Genomic DNA, 15,644 nt, shown 5'->3' with positions numbered 1-15,644 from the left:
ACAAGTTTTAAAGGTTAACTTAAAAAATCGTGCTTTTGTATTTTTAAAAAGTCGCATATTTGCTATAATCTTTAATCCATTCAGACAATCATTTTTCAGAAACTCTTTTTTTTTTTTTTGCTCATTCTCTTCTCGTATTTCCTGTTTAAAACTGGTTTTGGTCGGCAATTTGAAGAAACACCAATCATAATTTTATTCCTATCAACGATAGCGATACTATTTTCGTACATTCCTTAACATTAGCAGGTCTTATTCGATGCTGTGTTTTGGCTAGCATAGCTACCTTAACACTAACCTTTAACCATAACCGTAAACCTGATTCTTTACCCGCTCGGTAAACAAAGGAACTACGAAGTACAGCTTCCCCCCCCCCCCCTTCCACCCACTGTATCCGTACATGCGGTTTATCGACGGTAACTTTGTATGCGTCAATTCGCCCCTGGCTAGAACATCTCATACGCTACAAGAACACACTACTTTGTAATACCCCGACATACAAAAAATGTACCTGTAAGCTGCTAGCTACATCAAGAAGCGTGTCGATTGCATACATAGATGTAACATCCCTCGTACAATGTTTGTCCGAATTCTTGTATTGTTGTTTTTTTTTTAAAGGACAGCTTATCAGAGTTTCTTCAATGGCATCTCTTCGGGGAAGAAATGGAATTTATATAGAAAATATATACTTTTAACAGTGTCCGCCCTCCCCCCCCCCCCCCTGGAAATTTTAGTCCGCCCTCCCCCACCCCGAAAATTTCAAATGCCCCCCCCCCCCCCCGGAGAAAAAAGTCTGAAAGAAACACTGCAGTTTTTTTTTTATCGGGCAACAACTACTTAGGAAATTTCTTTTTGTTTTGTTTTTGTAAAGTACAAGATGACAGCTGGCTAGTTACGAAAGAATCGACACTTAAATTGAGCACCGGTTATTTTTTTCTATGACAGACCACGTGCTCATTTATCGCAGTCGTAAATTAGCATAAAATGATTGTTCAACTCACAAGCGTATTGATTGGCTGGGGTCCGGCCCGGCCGAAGACGTTCAATACTGTCACACGTATAGTCGCAACGGTAAAGTGATATTAACGGCGTTCATGTGGGCTTGTCTAGAGTAAGGGTTCACTAGTGGGGTTGTCTGAAGTAAGGGTTCACTAGTTGTATTAACGGCGTTCATGTGAGTTTGTCTGAAGTAAGAGTTCATTAGTGGGCTTGTCTGCAGTAAGGGTTCACTAGTGGGTTCGTCTGAAGTAAGGGTTCACTAGTGGGTTTGTCTAAAGTAAGGGTTCACAAATGATATGAACGGCGTTCATGTGGGGTTGTCTGCAGTAAGAGTTCACTAGTGGGTTTGTCTGCAGTAAGGGTTCACCGTCTTCTTAGTTCGGCCTTAGCAGGCTTGCATACGTCATATTCACTGCGAGTTGTAGTATCCAGCTTTATGTATATGTAGCTCTTTGTATGAGGAAAGGTGCACGAACGAATTCAGGCACGTGCATAATTGGTCAGAGTTTCTTCCAGGCATCTCTTCAGGGGGAGGGGGAAGGGTGAAGAATATCTCCCCCACTCACCCACCCATCAACTTTGAGTCCGCTCCCCCCCTCCGAAAATTGCAAGTGCCCCCCCCCTGGAAAAAAAAGTCTAAAAGAAACACTTATATTAGTCTATGTCTATAAGGCGAATTTTAAATTTAAGCCCATAAAAAAGAGCTTGTCTGACTATAGCTGATCGACACATAACGCTATTTATAGTGTTCAAACATATGTATAAAAATGTGGCATGTAAGTCTAAATAAAGCTGTAGATATGGATATGGGTAAAACGTTATTGAGAGTCTTTTTTACTTTCTCGTATATACGAAGTATAGAGAAAGTCTTGTAATCCTGCAAAAAAAAAAAATCGAGATTTTTACAAATCTCGACGTTTTACACCTCACTAATACGGAAAAACATAATTTTGCAATCTTGTCCGTATGTCTGTGTGTCTGTCTGTGTGTCTGTCTGTGTGTGTGTAAACACGATAACTTGAGTACCGTTACAGCTAGGTTGATGAAATTTCATATAAAAGTATTTTATCAAAATCGTAGATCCGTATCAACTTTTGAGCGATTTCCGATAACCGGAAGTGGTACTTTTCCTACTTTGAAATTTTCAAAAGCCTATAACTTGAGTACTATTTCAGATAGATAAACGAAATTTCACATGTAAGTAAAAGATCTAATTCTCTACCTTCTGTTAAATTTTGACTCATTTCCGTTTGACCGGAAGTAGTAATTTACGCTACTTCCGATTTCTCAAAAAACTAATGTAAAATTATTAAAGTACTAATAATATTGCGCACTATTATGCACTTTTTTATTTAGCGTTCACTTGGTGTGCAATTCTTTTGTCTAAGAGATTTTATTCTATTTTTAAAACTTTAAGTATTTAAAATGGATTAAAAATCATGTCTATAGCCAGTATAGCCCGAGTTTCCATCCCCTGTTATTTTATTTAAAAATATTCGAGAAAGTGTAGGGGAGATCACTCCCTGTTTTTCTTGTTTGTTGTTGTTGTTGCAAACGGGCAAATTTATTTTCGATTATAGATCTAGAGATACAGCGGTTTAAGGGTAATGCTTTGGGTTAGTGGTGAGGGGGAGGGGGGGAGGTGGAATAGTTTTGTGTTGAGGTTTTATCATTGGTTACCTTTAAATTTTTTAAAAGTACACAGATACACACACGCACACACAGACACACACATATACACACAGATACAGACACACACACATATATATGTATATATAATTATATCTCGTTGGTTGGCACTAATATGCCCACTAATCTAGTAAGGGTAAAAGAAATGAGCAATTTGTTTTCCCAGCATGCTCTTGTGTGTGATCGTGTGTGTGTGTGTGTGTGTGATCGTGTGGTGCTTGACGTTTTAATGCGAGCGTTAACTTGAGGCTATCACCGCTACACATGCTGTGCTCCTTTATTGATGTGTGTTCATGTAAGCAATATCAACTCTATAGCGGTTAATGCAATTTTTTTATTTTATATTTTTACCTTGTAGCTGAGATATATAGTCAGTGGCGTAGCTATGGGAGCGCGGTTGGGGCGGCCGCCCCGGGCGCCGACCGTATGGGGGTGCCGAAAGGGGTTGAAATTTTCTTTTAAAGTTGAGGTATTGAATTATACAGAGTCGGAGTTAAGAAAGTAAACGGCTATATGGCTTTTCATGCTGATTTAACTGTTTTCTACGTCAATTGGGTTGCACTACAATACAAACCCATAGGGGTTATCGACTAATAAAAAACGCCACAAACCTTTCTAACTAGGGCAGAGGGGGGGGGGGCTTTTCACAAACTTGAATAAATATAAATATAAATGGACGGGAGGGGCGCAAAATTGATTATGCGTCGTTACTGCCTCTGGGTAGCTTAACATTGATAGTTTGCCCCGGGCGTCGGAATAGTTCGCTACGCCTCTGTATATAGTGCCATATTCTGTTTTATAACTGACATTTTCAAAAACTTCACCAAGTGTATTTCTGTAGTATACATTTTATATGCGAAAAAAAAGTTTTTCAAATTATTTATTGAGTTTAGTGACAATGAAAAAAAAAAATCTGGAAATCGCCTTTGTGTATGTACATAGCTAGTTTAACACGATAAAAATCACCTTCTTACACCTTGTCCTACGTGTGTTGTAGCCAAACATTTGTGCTGAGTTTTCAACAACAAAAAAAGTATCTTAACGTTTAATGACAGGTACTCAAGATAACACAGGACATAGACGCGACAACACTGACGGGCTAGTCAGCCTCTAAGACCAACACAAAGCTTTAAATAACAGGTTCTCAAACACCCATTCAAGAGGACCTTGTTAAGGCACTGTTTTCGTAGTGGCATTTGACCTTAGCGTTTAACCTAACCTATTTATGCGCCACCAGAGTAACCCGTTGGTGTCCTACTTACGTATTAATATATTCAGTATCCCACTACTATAGTTGTGTATTTACTAACGTATTAATATATTCTGTATCCCACTACCATAGTTGTGTATTTACTAACGCATTAATATATTCTGAATCCCACTACCATAGTTGTGTATTTACTTACGTATTAATATATTCTGTATCCCATTATCATAGTTATGTATTTACTAACGTATTTATATATTCAGTATCCCACTACCATACTTGTGTATTTACTTACGCATTAATATATTCTGTATCCCACTACCATAGTTGTGTATTTACTTACGTATTAATATATTCTGTATCCCATTATCATAGTTATGTATTTACTAACGTATTAACATATTCAGTATCCAACCATATAGTTTGGTATTTACTAACGTATTAATATATTCAGTATCCAACCATATAGTTTGGTATTTACTAACGTATTAATATATTCAGTATCCAACCATACTAACAATTAACATATTCAATTTTCAACGACCATAGTAGCCTGTTGGATTTGAACTATTAACATTAATGTGTTCCACGTCCACTACTCCATGACAATAGCTAGCTATGGTGTTTTGCCAACTGGGGAGAAAGTTTAGGACATTATTTCTTCCTTTATCCGATTTTATAGACATACAAACCATTGAGGGTTCAGTTGTATAGTTTAAAATGCGTCAGATTTTTATTAACATTTGAATCGCGGTTCGTTTGTACAGTTTTATAGCTCCAAACACAAGACAAATATGAGGATACTTCGAATATTTAAGTCTCATCTTCTGTTATCAAAACCACCAGAACTGTAATTAAAACTTTGAAGCTCCTTATTTTAGACTATTATTTTTAGACACAGTTTATTTATTTATTCGGCTTTTAATTTCAGCGTACTGCAATGTGAATAATAATAATAATAATAATAATCGTATTCTTGACACCTTGATGCGAATGACGTAGGCGGTGCATCCCACGGTTACATCAGGGGTTATGTCAGCCTGACATTTTAATTACCTGCGTGGCGACTCCTCTGAACAGGTGTGGTGGGTGTGATCTAAGAGTCGTCTGGTCCACCCCACCTTTGCCAGCTTATGTGGGCGTGTCCTGGCGTTGGTACTGGGGGTCTTTGAGCTGCCTCAAAGTCCTGGGCTTTGTTTCTAGCGGTGACCAGCCTAGGGCTGAAACACAACGACCCCGTGAACTTTGACCTGTTGGAGGGCGCCACACGTGATCGTTCCATTGTTGGGGTTTTTGAGAGGGAGTCAGCGGTCCACAAGTTCTAAAACACCTGAAGCTTGTGTAGGAGGTGGCCGGCATAAATTAATAACCGGTTCAACTTTCTTTGTGTCTGTTCACACGGACGGTGCTTGGAGTTTCATACAGTTTTTTTTTTTTTTTGTTAGCTATTCCCATTTCCATTTTACACTGAAAAGTTTTATAGACGATGAAATTAAACTTCTTATCCTAGATATTTGAAGTAATTAAAACTTCAAAAAAAAAAAAAAAGAAGAGATTCCTCTTTAGACCATTGGGCAGATGAGGTCAGCATATTTCTTAGCCGCCTTACTCTCCATAACGTGTGTTAGGTACCCATCAGAGCTGGGTGGACTCAGGGACATTCCCGTGACTTGAAACCGGCTTCGTTGGGTTAGCGTTCTAGCGCTCTACCGCTAGACCACGCTGTCCCATACATACCATAACGTACTTTATAAAAAAAATAGTATCGCTTCTAAAATCATCAACATTTGTAACACGTGAAGAGAAGTAGGAAACAGGCGTTGTTACTGAAATTGCAATATTGGCATAAGGCGTTCTTTCAACTTAGCAGCGCTAGTCCCATTCCGAATTCTAATCCCACCTATCCGTGTAGGATAACGCTAATCGCAAAAGTATACTTTTTTTTTTCAAATGTGCAATACGAGTTTATATTGAACCGTTTTAAGCTTGCGGGCTGTTACAAAAATCTGTCGAAAGTGTACCGGGTCCAGGCTCGGGGCAGACGGCCCATTCGGGTGTACGTACGGCTTTTCGCGTCTGTGAAAGCTGTTGCTGGTTCTGCTTTAAGTCCCGGGTCGCTGCATTGTTAGGGGGGGGGGGGGGGAATCAATACTATCTGTCAAGGAGAACTCGCGACGATTTATTTAGACGTGAGTGGCCTCCCTTTCATCTTGACGTTTCTTTACCCCCCCCCCCTTACCTTTCTAATTCGATACCACTCGATACCCTTATTTACGATTACTTAAAGATGACATCGGTATTGAGCGACGTCCTATATGTTCAATGAAAATTTTCGTATGCTTGTATACAACCTCCTTTCATTCGCCTAACTAAGCTGGCGATATTACATACCCGTATCAACCCATTTTAGAAGAATGCATTGGTTTAAATGTTTTTAATGTATAGTATTAACTATACCCTTAATTATAGATGTCATCTATACAGACGGACTTCCTTCAAGTTCATAACGATATCCCTTATTATCGATTTCTTGTAGATGTCATCGGAATAGATCGACTTCCTACACATTCTTGACGATACCTATGTTTACGATTACTTAAAGATGACATCACTTTATATCGACATCTTCAGTACTTTTAACGATACCCATATTTACACTTTCCTATAGATGGCATCGGTATAGAGCGACTTTCTTCATATTCTTGACGATACCCATATTTACCATTATTTAAATATGACATCGGCGTAATCGACATCTTTAATATTCTTAACGATACCCATATTTACGATTATGTAAAGATTCCTTGGTATAGATCGAAGTCTGAAATATGCTCAACGTTCAACCCCCCCCCCCCCCCGCTCCCTCCTCTATCGCTCCAACCCACTGATTGATTTACCCCCCCCCCCCCCCACACACACACACAGTCTTCACTGTCCCCATTCCTATTCTAGTAGAAGCGTAGTGTCGACCAGGTGTGTTGGTTTGTACCGGACTGTCATCTCGGTCAGTTCACGTGACGGACAAAAACGAGACAGTTTCCTTAACATTTCTTACCAATCGAAAATACTCTATTGACCCCAGCAGTGGATTTTTTTTTTTTTTTTACAATTGGTTACATAGATTTATATGTTTGAGTCACGGACGTTTTTGTCTTTCTCTGTGGTCAACATTTGAAAGTGTAATGGTCATTGTTTAATTTTTTTTTCAGAGTAGTAGAGGGGTTGGAGATGGGAGTGTTGGTGAAAGCATGGGGTGGGGGAGGGGGAAGTTTATAATTGGATAGGTGTGGGGGTTATGGTAGGTGTGTGTGTGGGAGGGGGTATAGTGTTATTGGTTAGTGTTGGAGTGGGGGAAGGGGAGAGAAGAGATCGCTGACCACCGTCCGCAAGAACAAGTGAGTTTGTTCAACCCGAAAGAAACCCGGAGAAAATCCATCTTTGTAATATTTTAATCTTTCACCAAATCAAAACACATATATCGAAGAGGTTCATATTTTGATGTTGTGAGCCACGTTTTGAAATAGCTTAGTGCACTTTTTTTTTCACCGCGATGTAATAAATTCGTCATCTCAATTGCTGTTTATTTTGCCAGTGAGGTATTTACTTGTGTGTTGGATAGCTTAACCTCCAGCCAACTACATCAACACCTCCCCCTACGCTACGGCTCTAGTAATATTTTGATATAACTAAGGAACAACAAGCTAATTTTCCAAGCTGAGGTAATTTATTCAACTGCATCTGGTAATTGACAGCGAAATCGTTGAATCGCGACACACATAGTTACACCGTAATTGTCTAGGATTTGAGGCAGCACCCTTAAATGTCATATGTTTTTCTCAAACCCCCCTCCCCCCTCCCTGTGTCGCCTCATGTGTCACACAGTGTCGAAATTCGCCGTCCACCTCACCACACGTCAAAATTATGCCATATTTTGCCATCCCCCCCCCCCCCCCCCGGACGCACACACTCACACATACACGACACAGTGTTAAAGTTAAGCCATATTTCGGCGTCCGCCAAACAACGACACATGGGCACAATTACCGGTACATCAAAAGGTACAGCTAGCTTAGTCTACACTGAATATCTCTGCTGATGGTTGAATGAGTGATGTGTAGTGTGTAACATCAGCTGTGTGTGCTTGGTATATCAGTGTAACTCAGTGCTACTACGTCCAGTGGTGGTCCTATAGAAATATACTTGGCTCTGTATTTCAGTTGCTAGTGTAACTTTTATATGCAAAATATCCAGCTGCAGGGGAACTTATATTTGGACTATTACAGTACCACCCCCCTCCCCTCACAGTGACTATTACAATACCGATCCCCCCCCCCTCTTACATGGACTGTTGCAATACCACTGCACCACTTCCCACTCCCATCTCTCTCAATCGACTCTGATAATACCACCCCAAATCTCTCTCCATGGATGTCATAACACCACCACCTCCTACCCCCAACTCTCTACACGAACTGACACACCATCCCATCCCCACCCTACACAAACCATCAGCATGCTTTTGAAAGCAGCCTTAGTACCATTTCCCCCAGTATTCTCCCTTCTCCCACCCATCCCTACCCCTCACCCTGCTAATACTGCACCCCCCACGGGTCCCACCCTGCTAATACTGCACCCCCCCCCCCCCGGGTGATAAGCTCTAGAATAATTAATGCCTCAGCTAGCGTATAATCAAGAGCAATTGTAACTGGCATTCCGCTCCATCCCCCAACCCTCCCGCATACGTCTTATATGGGTGAGTATCAGAGCCAAGCGACAGGTTAATTTGACGGGAGGCTGTAAGCCATCAAGGCTTTAAACGATTTCAACATTCACCTTTTGTTTTGTAAAAATCGTTTACTTTTTTTTCAAATTTCTAACATCCCATTTCTTTTTATGTTATTTGCAGCCATTTTGTTTTTCTAATTGATAAAACTTATCATTAGGCCTACAAAATCTATTAATAATTTGAATACACACATTTAACTTCTGGATTGAATTATTTGTATATTATTAATGTTGCAAGTTGAATATTTGTTTTTACGTTGTAGGATGTAGAACTACTTGCATAGCTCTTTGGGGCAATGTTTGAAGCAGCGTCGATAAATCTTTTCAATGCCGGAGTTAGATTTCATTTCGTATTTTTGTATGTAGAAATGTTGATACAGAATTGAGGTGTGTGTAGAATTGTTCGCAAACTTAAATAAATAAATTAATACAAAAGTGTTGGTAACTGTTGGACGTTTACGTATGGACGTCTGAATACGACACGCTGCCGTCATGTTTGAAGTCCAATAATGTCGCACGTTGAAGTATGGACATAAGTTTAGGTTGTTGCTCGTAATTTTTAAACTCCACTAATATCAAATAAAGTTATACCACAAAAAAGAGGATTTTTTTCCCTACACATTGATACCAATTTTGTGTCTCTAGCTTAATTAGGAGCTAAGATATGGCCTTTTAAAAATTTGGGGGCGTGGCTAAAACAGCTTAGACCTTCGTCATTCGTGTCAATGTTACACAAGCAAAAAAGTTGGCACCGATGTTTTTTTCATTGCATCATCATGGATTCGCATTTTTCGAAAAATTAAAAAATTATATTTTTATTGCATCATCCCGGATTCGCATTTTTCAAAACATTAAAAAATTATAATATAGCTTATTTATTATAGTATCATGTTTTAATATACTGAGCTGGAAGTGATTTAACTATTACTCGGTGTAAAAACATAATTAACGTAAATTTAAAATAAAACTAGATCTAGTTGTTGTGAACTTATTTATTGCGTTAATACTTTTACTACTAATAAACTATTTACATTACAATTCGAGACGTGCATTAGCACTAAATTAATATTAATGCATATATTAGTTTTATTACTGCATTAGTGTACGCAATGACTTGGGTAGATGAAATAGAGTGGACCTACACCCTACTCATACATGAATTTCATTAGCAACTGGCTGCATTTACGTTCATCCCCCCCCCCCCCCCCAACACGTCTTTTGTACTTGTTATCAGGAGCCCATAATAAAATTATAAAACAACAAAAAAACAGAAAACAGCTGTAAAAGTGTGTACTAGTTTTCATTTATTATGAGTAAACAAATGTAAATTATAAAAACATGTTAACAATTCTTCATAATAATATATAGAATTAAATTATTAAACTAGTTATAAAATCACCACAATAATTGTAAATCTGTCTAATAAAAATAGAAACATTTAGCACACACAATTTGTTTATCAGAGCAAAGAAATGAACTACACAGCTACCCTATTAAATGTAGCTTTTTTTACATTCTATTATTAACATAGAACAATTCCATAACCAACATTAGTGTGAAGAAACATAAATCCACAAACAACATTAGTGTGAAGAAACAAATCCACAATTAACATTAGTGAAGAAACAAATCCACAATTAACATTAGCGTGAAGAAACAAATCCACAATTAACATTAGTGTGAAGAAAACAAATCCACATCAACACTAGTGTGAAGTAACAAATCCACAGTACTCGACATCAGGCAACATTGACATCAGACGACATCAGCAGCTCCTCACCACTTGATCTACCTGAAGAAAAAAATAGTTTTAATTATCAAGTATTAAACATTAAAATATTGGCTTTAAGTAAATTTACTATTAAATATATTCCATGACTTCAGTGTATGCTGGAAAAGAATTTAAATGCCATATTAAAATTTTTGACAACTTTAGTGATAAAACAATTTTCTAAAGTATCAATTATTTTTATTCTATAGAAACTATTAGAACATCTAAGGAAAAGAAATACATTTTTTAAAATTGTCTGTACTTGAGTGATCAAACTGTAAAAGAAAATAGTTAAAATTAGTTTTGACGAACATTTTGAAGCACCTTAACTTCTGATTCTAGGATTATCTAGCAGATTTCAATTACCCTGAAAAACAAGTTAAGTAATTAAATTGTACATTTTTTTACATTATATAAACAACACTTTAAAATTAAAAACATTGTTAGTATTATGTTTCAAACTTAGTTTACACTATTCACAGCATGCATTTTCAGTAACAATTTATAAAAACACTCAAATGATTAAAAAAGAAAGTTAATTTGTATACTAAAAATGTAAAAAATACTCTGAAATTTGAATAGCTGTTAATCAGAAAGAAACTCAAGATTCCTGTGAAGCAAGTCAACCACCAGTGATTCTGCCAGATGGCTAAAATCCTCAGCATCATCCTCATCCTCCGACCAGTAACTGATGGTGTAGACAGCTGACTTCTTTTTTGTTGCCGGTACCCTTTCAATAATCCTTCCGCTATATTGTGACACACCCTGATCATCCAGCTCCCACTTATGAGTCAGCTGAACACCAACCAGATCCTCACCAGCCAAAATTCTAGACAGAAATGGTCTCTGCTTTCTATCAACAGCAGCAAAAATAGGCTCATCAACAGAAACATTTTTGTCACACATAGCCTTGCGGACAGCAGTCTGAAACTTTTTCCTTTCAAGCTTTTCTTGCTTTTCCTTCAAGTCCTTCATGCGTGACAAAATGTCCCTATCTATTTGCTGCTGCAACAGAATGCAGGCTTTCCTTATCTGGGCTCCCCTATGCACCGCGAAGGTAACCAGTTTCATCTGCTCTGGAACAGACTTTTGATCCAGCCACTCAAGTGTGCCATTCACACTTGCCTTTAACTTAGAGTCCATGAAACCAACTGACACATTTGGGGAACGCCTGATAAGGTAGTCTGCAATGCCGAGACACCTTTCTGAAAAGATATTGTGAGGTGGTGCAGAACTGGTGGCATCCAACATCTCACTTGTGGGGTTGGAAAGATCTCCAACCAGATACCTCTCCAGCTGTCGCACCAAGACAGACTCAGTAGAAGCCAACAATGCTTTCATGACTTCATTAAACAGAGTGCTGTTCTGCTCCTGCCGAAGAGCTTCCAAAGTTCTGTCCACCTCCAGATGTTGTCCAAACACATCAAAGTTAGTTGTCAGTACACCTTCAGGATTATTCTTTAACCTCTCAATTTCTTTCATAGCATACTGGAACTCTGATACCTAAAACAATTGGAGACAATCAATCAACTGTGTCAAAAATACATCAGTAAATAAAAATTACATCAGTAAATAAAATTTATATTTATTGTAGGGATAAAAGTGATTACTTACAAAAGCCAGATTTGACCGCCGCATTGCATTCTTGTAAATCAACTTCATCCAAGGGCCAGAGATCAATTTCCCTATCAGCCCTAGTGCTTGCAGCTGTACAAGAACCTCAGGCTTCTTAAGATCGGCAAGCAGTTGAGTGCAGACTTTGGTTGTTTTTCTAAAAAAAAAATTGTTTATTTTATAAACAAACAGTTTAAACATTTTCAATATTATAAGTAACATTAAATTATAAAATTGATGAATTACCCAACAAGATAATCTGTTAGCAAGTTCTTGTACTGAATTACAACGCCAGCCATGCGAAACAACAGATGAAGCCGATTTCCAACATAGCGGACAAATGTTCCAGCAGCTACATCATTCTCTCTAAGATGAGCCTTGAATGAAGCTGGCTCCCCATGAAAACTGTACCTGAAAAGAGAAGGGTAAATGGAATTAGAAATTTGTAGAAAAATTTGTAAAGTATATAAAATAGATATACAAATTAGTTATTAATTAATGTTCTCTAGGTGATAAAGATGATGACAAGAAAGCTAAAAAAAAAAAACCAGAAAATTAATTTAAGGAATATTCTAAAACTAAGCTGAAAATTTGCAGCAAAGTATATTAAATTTATAAAATTAGAAATAAATCAAAGTCCTGTAAGAGAATGGTCAAAATAATCAGAAGAAAGCTCAAATAAAATTGTACTGAAAGTGCATAATAAATTAAAGAATAGAATAAAACATTTATTAATCTATCATCAATTAAAAAAAGGACATACCTCAACTTTGAAACATTCACAACCACCCCTACCGCAGTAGCTACACTCTTACCACTAGATGATGATATTTTAAACCTCTTGTCCAAGTCTGAACAGCACTCCCTCGCTTTCGTTGCCACACTGTCTAACGGGTGTATGTATGCTGCATATCCAGCTCACTCTGCAACATTTCCAATACACATGTGTTTACCGCCGCCCTGTCCGTCACGCTGCAAGTACACTTATCTTTAAACATCGACAGCACCTCAACAAATGGCAGGCCAGTGTAGTCACTGTAAACAGAGGCCACTTCCTTCATGGAAGAAATAATGTGGCCCGCATAGTCTACAGCTCTACCACTGGCTACCCTTGCAGTTGAAATCACATAGTCTTCTGTAGCTGGCTCCATGGTAGCTCCATCACTAGCTTCTGTCGCTGGCACTGTGGATATAGAAAAAGTGTTGAGATGTTTATCTGCTTTGGTGGTAGCATCAAATTTTATACAGGCAGACTTACAGTTTTGAAGAGCCTCTCCTACTTGAATTAATGCAAGGACTCCAGGTTCATGTGCCATCTTGGATATGCTGGAGTAGTGGGGCATCTTCAGAGCATCTTCACCAACTGCCTCTGCAATATACTCTGCCAACTGGCCAACATTTCGAACAGGAACATTATATAAAAGAGACTTATATGTGACCTTTCTTACCTTAAAATCATACTTACCTTTATCTGCCCCTACCTCATCCTGCTTAGTATCCACCAATTCCTCATACTCTTCCATTAACTTTCTGTTCTCTGCTTCAAGGATCACCTGCTTGGCTTCAATCTTTTTCTTCTCCTTGACCAACGCATCCATCTCTTTGAGAAGTTTACTATTCTCAGCCACCAGTCTGTCTTGTCCTTCCATGAACTTGGATGTTTCACTTCTCAATTTGGATCTTAAATCATCAATGTCTTGCTGATGTTGCTGAGTAACAATCTGAAATTTTCTTTGCAATTTGGTTAATTTAACTCTAGCAATCATCAATTCCTTACCTCTCATGCCCATTCCAACTTGTTGGGCACCAACACTTCCACTTGCCTGTAGCTTCTTCTTTTCTTTTTCCTGCATGTACTTTTTCTTCCACTCTTGGGCCTGCGCATGCTTTCTCTGCAACAATCTTGTTAAATTTTTAACCTTAAGTGACTTAATGGCTTTAAGATCACTTTTTAATTTTTTTATAACATTTTTATAGTGAAGTATGGTTTGATTTTTAATGACACACCGGGAACACCTCTTACCTCTTAAGTCATAACCACTCTTTACCTGAACACTGCTACTTTCCTCTGAAGCTGCAGAAATCTCTATGCCATGATGACCTCCAGCGCTATAATTATGCTCATTCATGTGTGCTAAAGCTGTGGAAAAACTCTCATGATAAACATCAGATGATGAAGGTCCTGCACCAATACTTACGTCAACTGTAAAAAAGCCCTGATTCAAATTATCCTCAACAGTGGTTGACAAACTTACTTCTTCTGTGCTCACTTCCTCAGTTACTAAATCTTCAGGCAGATCATTCTCAACAGAAGCACCTGCAACAACACTTTCATTACCTCCAATAACAACCCTTTCACCGAGCAGCTCAGTCTCCATTGATGTTGAAAGGACCTCCTCTACTTCTAAGGGCTGAACATAGAAAGGACTATACATCACTTCTACTAACCTGTTCCAGCTATTAATTCCTAGCCTCCTAATGTTTTTTATCTCTGTCATCAGCCTGAAAGCTGCGTTAGCAACTTTTCTGTAACCCACTGAATCATTCTCCCTAACCAAATGATTCTCAGCTATCAACTGCCTTATAACTTCTCTCTTGGATGAATCCTGTGCATAATACATGCGGTGTGCTACAGCTCCATTTAGCAGAGGCACTGAGGGTTCCGAAAAGCTATCAAGTAATCCTACATAACTGTAACTTGGGCTTTGGGATTCCATACTTGCTATTAGCAGCAAACTAAAATTAATGGCCGAAGTGTGTTTAGTGTATAGAAAAAAAGTAAATACTGTTTGGTATAAATTAGTTTTAAAAGTTAACTTGTCTTACTAAGGCTACAATTTATTAAAAGATATTAAAGCATGCAATATTACTACTAATGGACCTCTTAATAAAAACCAACTTATTGAAATAAAATAAGAAAAGAAAGTAGGCCTATTCAGAATATTAAAACAAAAAAAATATGTTATGAACAAGATTTCAGACTAGTTAGGCCTATTATGAATCAAAGCTTAGTGTTAGGCTTTAGATGAAAATTAAACAAAAGCAACTTTTAGTACTTAACTATTTAAATTAGGCCTTAATCCTTTTTTTTTTAGAATATGGATCTAGATCTAGAATCTAAGCCTACTTATTAGTAATAAGTTATTACTTATTGGTACTTTTGAAATTAGCTAGGCCAATGCAAAAATTTAATTTCAGTAAAACAATATAATAGTTACATATTTAGATAGGGGCTGTCAATCTGATTACAGATCAGTTTGAATTTTCAAAATCTGACCATAAACAAAAAAGTTATGAATTTTTTTGTCATTAAAAAACAGCAGTTTTTTCAGACAACCGGGGTAGACCCTGAAAGAGGAAAAATACTGGGAGGGTATGGACCAAATTTTTAAGAGTTTTTCACTAAAAGTGGTATAAAAGTAAGCAGACTTCACCAATTGATGTCATTTTATGATATTTTGTAGATTTTTGTATGCCGAATCCAATGATGCTATTTTAAAAAGTGTCTTTTGATTACATAACAGACTTATTTCATGGATTATGTAATACCCCCCTTCAATTTTTTTTTACAACATCTGATAA

At 37.7% G+C, this 15,644-nt stretch overlaps 2 protein-coding genes across 2 annotated transcripts; both read right to left on the bottom strand.

Moving 5' to 3' along the window:
• Positions 1 to 10,254: 10,254 nt before the first annotated feature.
• LOC131931241 (uncharacterized) lies at positions 10,255 to 12,949 on the bottom strand. The gene is made up of 3 exons (XM_059287970.1): positions 12,309 to 12,949; positions 12,063 to 12,219; positions 10,255 to 11,951 (listed from the first exon to the last, which is right to left on the bottom strand). Exons 1-3 carry the CDS (start codon positions 12,359 to 12,361, stop codon positions 11,034 to 11,036), a joined length of 1,128 nt encoding a protein of 375 aa, XP_059143953.1. The 5' UTR covers positions 12,362 to 12,949; the 3' UTR covers positions 10,255 to 11,033.
• On the bottom strand, positions 12,942 to 15,222 carry LOC131931240 (uncharacterized). Its single transcript, XM_059287969.1, has 2 exons — positions 13,321 to 15,222; positions 12,942 to 13,245 (listed from the first exon to the last, which is right to left on the bottom strand). Exons 1-2 carry the CDS (start codon positions 14,777 to 14,779, stop codon positions 12,950 to 12,952), a joined length of 1,755 nt encoding a protein of 584 aa, XP_059143952.1. The 5' UTR covers positions 14,780 to 15,222; the 3' UTR covers positions 12,942 to 12,949.
• Between the last annotated feature and the right edge of the window lie 422 nt (positions 15,223 to 15,644).

This window comes from Physella acuta, unplaced genomic scaffold (genome assembly GCF_028476545.2).
Source record: "Physella acuta isolate Inbredline_101_S28 unplaced genomic scaffold, ASM2847654v3 ptg001925l, whole genome shotgun sequence".
NCBI classification, from domain to species: Eukaryota; Metazoa; Mollusca; class Gastropoda; family Physidae; genus Physella; species Physella acuta.
The sequence above is the reverse complement of the archived record's forward strand: the minus strand, read 5'-3'. Positions and strand labels throughout refer to the sequence as shown.

Excerpts from the sequence above, each read along its gene's own strand:
- LOC131931241 (XM_059287970.1), bottom strand. The coding sequence starts at position 12,361 with ATGGCTGGCGTTGTAATTCAGTACAAGAACTTGCTAACAGATTATCTT. Across the intron at positions 12,220-12,308 it reads CTAACAGATTATCTTGTTGG|AAAAACAACCAAAGTCTGCA; the intron begins GTAATTCATCAA and ends TTTTTTTTTTAG. Across the intron at positions 11,952-12,062 it reads GGCGGTCAAATCTGGCTTTT|GTATCAGAGTTCCAGTATGC; the intron begins GTAAGTAATCAC and ends CAATTGTTTTAG.
- LOC131931240 (XM_059287969.1), bottom strand. The coding sequence starts at position 14,779 with ATGGAATCCCAAAGCCCAAGTTACAGTTATGTAGGATTACTTGATAGC. Across the intron at positions 13,246-13,320 it reads AGGAGAGGCTCTTCAAAACT|TGCCAGCGACAGAAGCTAGT; the intron begins GTAAGTCTGCCT and ends CTATATCCACAG.